The 10,422-nt window shown below is 47.6% G+C and overlaps 1 protein-coding gene across 1 annotated transcript in view; it reads left to right on the top strand.

Annotated features, from left to right (window-relative positions):
• Positions 1 to 7,983: 7,983 nt before the first annotated feature.
• dpt (dermatopontin) overlaps positions 7,984 to 10,422 on the top strand; it is a gene marked incomplete at its 5' end in the record, with an annotated part of 25,193 nt that continues 22,754 nt past the window's right edge. Inside the window, 1 exon segment of the mRNA XM_084171321.1 lies at positions 7,984 to 8,285. Coding sequence (XP_084027447.1) covers positions 7,984 to 8,285 — 302 coding nt within the window.

Here is a 10,422-nt window from a genome sequence, read left to right as displayed (position 1 = left end):
ACAGAAAATAAAATGTATACTGTTACATTTTATTTTGGAACAAGCTAAAATATAATTTTTTCTGAGCAGGAAACATAAAATAGACACAGGATATGGGCAGGATGTAAGACGTGTTTTTAAAGGATTAGTCAAAGCGAGAATAAAAGTGGATTTTGAGTTCTTCTCGGCTGTGAAAGATCTCCCATTGTTTGAGTAGAAGTGGGCTTACGAAGGAGCGATATGTTTTGTGGAGGAGGGGAAGCTATTTTTTGTTGATGAAATGAGTTGAATGTATATATATATGATTTTGTATTTTAATGAATAGTTTTTATATATATATATTTGTATATATATATTTTTATTTTCATTATTGATTTAGGAATGACAAATGTGTTGTTTAATCTCTGAAAAGGCACAGTGTGCCGTTATTTGTGTTAATAATTAAGTATAAAATAAAGTTTTCTTATAAAACTCAAAACTCTCTCTCTCTCTCTCTCTCTCTGTCTCTCTTTCTCACCACTTCTCTCTATCTCTCTCTCTCTTTCTCTCCACTCTCTCTCTCTCTCTCTCTCTCTCTCTCTCTCAGTGCATGCTGGGAGTGTTAGTAGTTGAGAGGTCGTGTGGAGGGCTCTGTGTTTATTTTCCATGGTGGAGGGTTAACGCACTGTTAGTTTAGTGGTACCCACTGTTTTCATTCAAAGTTAGGAAGGAAGGGGATGTAGTTTTAGTTTCCTGGGGTTTTGACCAGCGTAGGAGACGCTGTCGTTAGGTGTGTTCCTGAGAATGGAGTTAAGGTGGAGGAGGTTCTGCTCGGGGTCGGCCAACAGGTAGGAGCTGAATTTATACATTCTGCATCCAGAATGAACAAATCTGTGGTTGTGTTCATGAAAATAGTAAATTTAGTGGGCAGGCTGATTGCTAGTGGAATATTTTGTAAGGGATGTGTTGGTGCCAATTTCTCCTCTTTCGACTCCTTCGACTAGGGTTCTAGTTGCGAATCTGAGCTGAGTCGTTTTGGTAAGTTTGCGGTTTTCGTGTCGGCAGGTTTCCAGGCAGATGCCGTTAAGCAAGTTGTTTCGTTCCGGAGGCAAGTGTTCATGTTTCTGAACAACAATGAGCAACAGTTAAATGTGCATTTCAAAGTGAGGCAGGGGAGGGGCTCTACGCAGGGTTTGCCATTACATATAGTCTGCAGTGTTTTGAGTGTGGGGATTTGGGGCATAAGAGCTTTGCGTGCCCACATAAGGACCATAGACAAGGTGAGGGTTTAAGCGCCAGTGGGGGAAATCGAGGTCAACGTACAGGGGGCCATGAGACACAGGCAGTAGAGGCTGGGCCTAGTCATGCTATGGATGGTGGTGTAGATGAGGCTGGGTCTAGTCATGCTATAGATGGTGGTGTAGATGAGGCTGGGTGTAGTCATGCTATAGATGGTGGTGTAGATGAGGCTGGGTCTAGTCATGCTATAGATGGTGGTGTAGATGAGGCTGGGTCTAGTCAGGTAATGCTAGTGGATGAGGGAAGGGTAAGCGACTATGGGGGGTGGAGAAGGGTGTCATGCGGAAGAGGAAAAAGGGGGAGAAGAAAGGAGGTGGGAGGGGAGAGACTGGTGTGGTCAATGGCACCAAGGAACCTTTGCCTGGTGCTGGGGGGGAGGCCCCAACTAGAGAGGAAGGGCAGGTGGTCAGGATGGGAGATGGAGATGAGGAGGAGGAAGGTGAGTCTGAGGAAGAAGACGATGAGGAGGATTTCTTTTCAGACTCCTCCTCAATGGGTCCAGAGCTGACAGCCAGTCAGTCAGAGGGGTCAAAGTACACGGTGAGAGAACTGTCAAGTTTCCGGAATGAGACTAAAGTGAAAAAGAAGGTTAATCTTGAAGCTTTTTTTTGCGATCCGGGAAAGTTTGTAAGATCAGTACAACACGCTCTGAAAAATGAGGGGCATGGTGTCCTGTCACCCAGGAAACATTGTACATTGAGGAAGTGGGTCACAACCGTGCGTAAAGGGTCTACCTTCAGACACTGTTTAAATGAATAGCTTTTTTCTTGCACTGGGGCTTTTTGAGCTTTGCTATTGGTCTCTTTCTTTGCTGGCTTTTCTCCCACTTCTTATAGAGATGCTTTGGGTAGGCTCGCTTAATATAAATGGTGCCAGAGATACGGGAAAGAGGAGTGAATATGTAAAATAGAAAAAGTACAGGTGCTGTTTTGTTTCTGCAGGAGACGCATAGTGATGTGGTGAATGAAGTCGATTGGGGGCTCTGGTGGAAAGGGGCAAGTGTGCTGAGCCATGGAACAAATGTTAGTGCAGGGGTGGCAGTCCTTTTTGCACCAGGTCTGGCCGTAAAAATGTGCTCCTCAAAGTAGGTGTGTAGGAAAGATTGCTGGTAGTAAAAGCAGAAATTAATAAATGTGTATGTCTAACACAGGTAGGGAGAAGGGGCTTCTGTTTGGCTGTCTTAGACAGGAACTCTCACAGATAGCGCCTGAGGAGACGCTGGTGGTCAGCGGGGCCTGGAACTGTATGATGGATTTTACGAAATACAGAAATGGGGAGGAGCCTCATTCAGGCTCAGTGGGGGATGTTAAGGGACATCATTAATCAGTTTGACCTAGTGGATGTTTGGAGAACTATACATCCCAACACAAGACAGTATACATGGGTGAAGGTCTTCGGGGCTAGGGTGAGTGCAGCCCGACGTCCAGGAATCAGAGCAATAGGCTGTTGGGCGCTACCATTCTCCCAGTGGGTTTTTCAGATCACCACATAACCATGGCTCGGCTGTCTATTTCACCAGGGCCTCGGCAGGCATCCTATTGGAAGTTTAATGTAAAGCTCTTACAAGATGCCACTTTTTGCTCAGGTTTCCAGACTTTTTGGGAAAGGTGGGAGCAGCGAAGAGAGGAGTATGAGTCTCTGAGTCAATGGTGGGATGTGGGAAAAGTCCAAATTTGGCTTTTCTGTCAATAGTATACAGCTCTCTCATCCTCAGAGGCTAGGAGAGTATCGGGGGAACTCGAGCGTAGTATCAGTGAGATGGAGGTAGAGCTGGTGGGGCAAGGCAATGCAGGCCTCCAGGCTAACTTAGCTAGTAGGTAAAAGCAAAGGGATCACTTGTAAGAGCTAGGTTCTCCAAGCTCAAGAAGATGGATGCTACCAGCTCCTTCTTCTTTGGCTTGGAAAGACAGAGCGGTGAAGCCAAGGGTATGCATTGTCTACGGCTGTCGGATGGGCGGGTGACCTCTGTGGTGGGGGAGATGCGGGAGCGGACCGTGGAGTTTTATACTGAGTTGTATAGGGCAGAACTGTGTGATCCTATGTGTGCTCAGGTTTTGTTTGCCGAACTCCCTAAGCTCTCTCTGGCACAGAGGGATGAAATTGACATTCCCCTGTTGTCCCATGAACTGGCAGAGGCCGTAACCCAGATGTCCCCCGGCCATGCACCGGGGGTCGATAGACTCCCAGTGGAGTTTGATAAAAAAAAATTCTGGGGAATAATTGGACTGGACTTCCTTTGCATGTTGCGTGAGTGTGTCGGGGTAGGATAGTTGCCAATGAGCTGTCGTCGGGCGGCTCTGACTCTCCTGCCCAAGAAAGGGGACTTGAGTGAACTTAAGAACTGGAGGCCTGTGGCATTGCTCTGTGCGGACTATAAGATATTTGCCAAAGACCTCGCTAACAGACTGAAGTCCCATCTGGACTCTATAGTACACAAGGACAAGACATATTGTGTATCACGGACAACCTGTTCTTAATCAGGGACATGTTGGACTTATCGAGAGTTTCTAATGTGAACTTTGGACTGGTCTCTTTAGACCAAGAGAAGGCTTTTGATAGAGTGGACCATGAGTATCTGTTTAATGTGATGTTTGGGTTTGGGGAAAGGTTTTTGGCCTGTGTGTAGATGTTGTATGCTGGGGCGTCATGTATGGTGGTTGAGGGACTCAGTAGGTGAGGCGGGGCATTAGACAAGGATGCCCTCTATCAGGGCAGTTATATACAGTGGGGAAAAAAAGTATTTAGTCAGCCACCAATTGCGCAAGTTCTCCCACTTAAAAAGATGAGAGAGGCCTGTAATTTTCATCATAGGTACACGTCAACTATGACAGACAAAATGAGAAAAAAATATCCAGAAATTCACATTGTAGGATTTTTAATGAATTTATTTGCAAATTATGGTGGAAAATAAGTATTTGGTCAATAACAAAAGTTTCTCAATACTTTGTTATATACCCTTTGTTGGAAATGACACAGGTCAAACGTTTTCTGTAAGTCTTCACAAGGTTTTCACACACTGTTGCTGGTATTTTGGCCCATTCCTCCATGCAGATCTCCTCTAGAGCAGTGATGTTTTGGAGCTGTCGCTGGGCAACACGGACTTTCAACTCCCTCCAAAGATGTTATATGGGGTTGAGATCTGGAGACTGGCTAGGCCACTCCAGGACCTTGAAATGCTTCTTACGAAGCCACTCCTTCGTTGCCCGGGCGGTGTGTTTGGGATCATTGTCATGCTGAAAGACCCAGCCACGTTTAATCTTCAATGCCCTTGCTGATGGAAGGAGGTTTTCACTCATAATCTCACGATACATGGCCCCATTCATTCTTTCCTTTACACGGATCAGTCGTCCTGGTCCCTTTGCAGAAAAACAGCCCCAAAGCATGATGTTTCCACCCCCATGCTTCACAGTAGGTATGGTGTTCTTTCGATGCAACTCAGCATTCTTAGTCCTCCAAAACACGACAAGTTGAGTTTTTACCAAAAAGTCTGACCATATGACATTCTCCCAATCCTCTTCTGGATCATCCAAATGGACTCTAGCAAACTTCAGACGGGCCTGGACATGTACTGGCTTAAGCAGGGGGACACGTCTGGCACTGCAGGATTTGAGTCCCTGGCGGCGTAGTGTGTTACTGATGGTAGGCTTTGTTACTTTGGTCCCAGCTCTCTGCAGGTCATTCACTAGGTCCCCCCGTGTAGTTCTGGGATTTTTGCTCACCGTTCTTGTGATCATTTTGACCCCACGGGGTGAGATCTTGCGTGGAGCCCCAGATCGAGGGAGATTATCAGTGGGCTTGTATGTCTTCCATTTCCTAATAATTGCTCCCACAGTTGATTTCTTCAAACCAAGCTGCTTACCTATTGCAGATTCAGTCTTCCCAGCCTAGTGCAGGTCTACAATTTTGTTTCTGGTGTCCTTTGACAGCTCTTTGGTCTTGGCCATAGTGGAGTTTGGAGTGTGACTGTTTGAGGTTGTGGACAGGTGTCTTTTATACTGATAACAAGTTCAAACAGGTGCCATTAATACAGGTAACGAGTGGAGGACAAGAGGAGCCTCTTAAAGAAGAAGTTACAGGTCTGTGAGAGCCAGAAATCTTGCTTGTTTGTAGGTGACCAAATACTTATTTTCCACCATAATTTGCAAATAAATTCATGAAAAATCCTACAATGTGATTTTCTGGATTTTTTCTCTCTCAATTTGTCTGTCATAGTTGACGTGTACCTATGATGAAAATTACAGACCTCTCTCATCTTTTTAAGTGGGAGAATTTGCACAATTGGTGGCTGACTAAATACTTTTTTTCCCCACTGTATATGGGGGTTATGAGCCCCTGGTTCCAAATATCAGGGAAGCAGCCACTCTCCAAAACCAGGTTGAATAGTTTTAATAAGCCATCCTGCAGCTCAGGAGTACTGTGTTTAAGCGTTTCATTCCTGATGCTGTCAGGGCCAAATACCTTTCCAGGTTTAAGGCTTTGTATTTTATTCGAAAGTTCAGCCTGTGTAATTTGGAAGTCAATAGGGTTCTGGTTGTTTTTAATTGTGTGTTCTAGGGAGCATGTTTTTTTGGTTTAAAGTAAGGTCTTCTTTTTTATTTTTTGTACTTTCTACCCCTTTTTTTCCCCAATTTCATGATATCAATTTGGTAGTTACAGTCTTGTCCCATCGCTGCAACTCCGAAACACCACACCGCCAAGCCGCACTGCTTCTTGACACACTGCTCGCTTAACCCGGAAGTCAGCCGCACCAATGTCTTAACCCGGAAGTCAGCCACACCAATGTGTTGGAGGAAACACTGTACAGCTGGCGACCGTAGTCAGCGTGCATGGGCCCGGCCCGCCACAAAGAGTCACTAAAGCGCAATGGGACATCCCGGCCGGCCAAACCCTCCCCTAACCCAGACGACGTTATGCGTCGCCTCATGGGTCTCCCAGTTGCGGCCGGCTGCGACACAGCCTTTGCTCAAACCAGGGTCTGTAGTGACGCCTCTAGACCGCTGCGCCACTCAGGAGGCAAAGTAAGGTCTTCTGATGTTAATATTCCATATAGACTTTCAAAGTGTTCTTTCCAAATGTTGCCATTTTGAATGGCTAGGTCATTCCTCTGTTTTCCATTCAGACCATTGCATTGCTCCCAGAACTGGTTTCCATCAATGGAGTCTTCAATCTCTTTCAGAGTGTTCTCAAAATGCTTCCGTTTCTTCCATCTTAGGTTTTTTTTGTATTCTTTCAATGTGTCACATGTGCCAAACCTCTCTATCTTGTGGTTGGTGATGTTTTCCATTTGATAAAGATCTACATTTTTTCCTTATAAGATTGCATTTGGCATCAAATCATTTCTCCTTTTGAGGTTTCAAATTAGAACTAGAATTATAACTGTTTTTTATTTTGCATGAATCTGCTTTTGTGGCTGCTTCATGATAGATCTAATTTAATTTGTTCACAGCCAAATGTCTCTCTCTCTCTCTCTCTCTCTCTCTCTCTCTCTCTCTCTCTCTCTCTCTCTCTCTCTCTCTCTCTCTCTCTCTCTCTCTCTCTCTCTCTCTCTCTCTCTCTCTCTCTCTCTCTCTCTCTCTCTCTCTCTCTCTCACTCTCTCTCTTTGTCTCTTTCGCTCTCTCCACTCTCTCTCGCTCTCTTTCCTCACCTCTTTTACAAGAACATTCTGTTTTCACAGGGGCGGGAGAGCTGTGGAAATTCTGCTGTTTGTTTTGCAGTCCTCCTTTATTGCCAGTTCTCATGAACTTGAAGAGCCCCCAGCTGAATTAGAATGCAGTTCGTCCCATATGACATTGTCTGTCATAAACTGAAATAGATGTTTGTAAAGCCTCTAATTCCCTCTCTTTGTATAATGTAAACAGCATAGAATATGTGGATACTTAATAAATTATTCCTTTTTCATAACATATTGCGTGTTTGTTATTGCTCAGTGTTTCCATTGGCTACAGAACGGAATAAAAACTTCAATACACACTGGGGGACTTTCCAATCCAGATACTTTTTACTGCATGAAGTTAGAAAAGTTTGAGCGAAACCCCAAAAATGACAGGTGAGTACAATGACCAAAACATTTTGAACTGGCCAATGTCCTGTCAAACTAGTTGTGTTAAATTAGATCTCTCTAGAGGCAGGGTTCTTCAATTCTGGTCCTGGAGGGCCGAAACACCTCTGTTTTTCATTCTCTCCTTCTAATCAGGGGCTAATTCAGACCTGGGACACCAGGTGAGTGCAATTAACTACCAGGTAGAAATAAAAAACAGAAGTGTTTCGGCCCTCCAGGACCGGAATTGAAGAACCCTGCCTCTAGATGCAGCCAAGACACAGCACTAATATTTGAATTACATGATGCATCACTTTACATCATGGTCCTGAATCATTTACAAACAGCATTTTATTTCTTAAGGTGCACCCCTTATCTCTGCAATCAACACTGTGGAGTTTTTCTGAAAGTCGACCTTAACAGAAAGTCAACGTGAATCCCAGTCCAATCAAACTGTCATGGGAGCTGCAAATTACACATCAGTTCTGGATTTGGATAACTTATAACACATCTGGAGCCAGACTGCTGCGGTGGAGCAGAGAGGAGCGGGCCAGAGCAGACAGTCTTTCTCTCGCTCTCTCTTTGTCTGCGATCAGCACAGACCCAGCTCAGACCCAGCTCAGAGCCTCTCGGACGCCCAGGCTTCGCTCACATTAAGCCTTTGCTCACAAGCTTGGTCACAGGCAGGATGACTCCAGGACCAGTGCTGTTGTTGTGGGCTCTGGCCCTTCTAGCCACCGTGGCAGGCCAGGAGTATGAGAACCGTATGGAGAGCCATATCGACCGCTCTGTCCCCTGGATCCACACCTTCCGCCAGGGGTTCAACTTCCAATGTCCTCACGGAGAGGTACTGGTGGCCCTGCAGAGTGTCTTCAGTGAGAAGGAGGGGTCCGACCGCCTCTGGACCTTCGAGTGCCAGCAGACTCCCACCACCCTGGGGCATCCCACAGAGTGCTGGTGGGACGACATCAACCGTGCCGGGATGGAGTGGTAGGTTCCCGGTGCCATCTCTGGCCATCTCTGTCTCTCTTTCACCTCTTCGTAGTGTGCCCTCTTTGACCTCTGTGACCTCTGGGATTTCTGTGCCCTGATCCTTGTCTAGAATGTGTCATGTTTACACTGGTATCCAGTTATCTCTAATCTCTATAGATGTGTGGTACTGTTTGCTGGAAGCAAGTCAGGGGTGCCCTCTGTAGTGTGCCCTCTGTAGTGTGCCCTCTGTGGTACCCTCTGTAGTGCCCTCTGTAGTGCCCTCTGTAGTGTGCCCTCTGTAGTGTGCCCTCTGTAGTGTGCCCTCTGTAGTGTGCCCTCTGTTGTGTGCCCTTTGTAGTGTGCCCTCTGTAGTGTGCCCTCTGTAGTGTGCCCTCTGTAGTGCCCTCTGTGGTACCCTCTGTGGTGCCCTCTGTTGTACCCTCTGTAGTGTGCCCTCTGTAGTGTGCCCTCTGTAGTGCCCTCTGTAGTGCCCACTGTGGTACCCTCTGCTGTACCCTCTGTAGTGTGCCCTCTGTAGTGTGCCCTCTGTAGTGTGCCCTCTGTAGTGCCCTCTGTGGTGTGCCCTCTGTAGTGCCCTCTGTAGTGTGCCCTCTGTGGTGCCCTCTGTAGTGTGCCCTCTGTAGTGTGCCCTCTGTGGTGCCCGCTGTAGTGTGCCCTCTGTGGTGCCCTCTGTAGTGTGCCCTCTGTAGTGTGCCCTCTGTGGTGCCCTCTGTAGTGTGCCCTCTGTGGTGCGCTCTGTAGTGTGCCCTCTGTAGTGTGCCCTCTGTTGTACCCTCTGTAGTGCCCTCTGTAGTGTGCCCTCTTTAGTGTGCCCTCTGTAGTGCCCTCTGTTGTACCGTCTGTAGTGCCCTCTGTTGTACCCTCTGTAGTGTGCCCTCTGTAGTGTGCCCTCTGTAGTGTGCCCTCTGTTGTACCCTCTGTAGTGTGCCCTCTGTAGTGTGCCCTCTGTAGTGTGCCCTCTGTAGTGCCCTCTGTAGTGCCCTCTGTGGTGCCCTCTGTAGTGCCCTCTGTAGTGCCCTCTGTGGTGCCCTCTGTAGTGTGCCTGTTGCACCCTCTGTGGTGCCCTCTTTCTCTCTGTCCTCAATGGTTCTCTGTGTGTCTCTCTGGTCGTCTGATACGTGGCATGCTCTGGTCTGGCCATCTGGGGCTGATCTGGCTTTCTCCAAGCGGCATGCTCTGGTCTGGCCATCTGGGGCTGATCTGGCTTTCTCCAAGCGGCATGCTCTGGTCTGGCCATCTGGGGCTGATCTGGCTTTCTCCAAGCGGCATGCTCTGGTCTGGCCATCTGGGGCTGATCTGGCTTTCTCCAAGCGGCATGCTCTGGTCTGGCCATCTGGGGCTGATCTGGCTTTCTCCAAGCGGCATGCTCTGGTCTGGCCATCTCGGGCTGATCTGGCTTTCTCCAAGCGGCATGCTCTGGTCTGTCCATCTGGGGCTGATCTGGCTTTCTCCAAGCGGCATGCTCTGGTCTGGCCATCTCGGGCTGATCTGGCTTTCTCCAAGCGGCATGCTCTGGTCTGGCCATCTCGGGCTGATCTGGCTTTCTCCAAGCGGCATGCTCTGGTCTGGCCATCTGGGGCTGATCTGGCTTTCTCCAAGCGGCATGCTCTGGTCTGGCCATCTGGGGCTGATCTGGCTTTCTCCAAGCGACATGCTCTGGTCTGGCCATCTGGGGCTGATCTGGCTTTCTCCAAGCGACATGCTCTGGTCTGGCCATCTGGGGCTGATCTGGCTTTCTCCAAGCTCTCTAGATGGAGTGGTAGGTTTCTGTTGTGCCCTTTGTAGTGTGCCCTATCTAGTGTGTTCTCTGGTCGTCTGATACGTGGCATGCCTAAACGATACTGGCCGTCTGCATCCTCTGATCTCTATTGTAGGAAGATGTGCTGAAAGCAAGGCAGGGCTGCAACGAGGCTGGAAGGAGTTAACTGCGTGTGTGAAGAGAGTCAGACCAGGACACAATATCATTAGCATCTGTGTTTGGTAATTATGGACAGTTTATTTCACTCTGGGTTGAGGTGCAAACCCTCAGTCTCAGCAGCATGATGACTGAATGCTTTATCCTATTGGTGTCTACGACAGAAAGCCTGAGCTTAGATGGGATTTAAGGATAGACAGTTTATTGTCCTCTAAGTCC

Source organism: Coregonus lavaretus (genome assembly GCF_964263955.1).
Source record: "Coregonus lavaretus genome assembly, chromosome: 11".
Taxonomy (NCBI): Eukaryota; Metazoa; Chordata; class Actinopteri; order Salmoniformes; family Salmonidae; genus Coregonus; species Coregonus lavaretus.
Note: the sequence above shows the minus strand (reverse complement) of the source record. Positions and strands in the feature narration are given on the sequence as shown.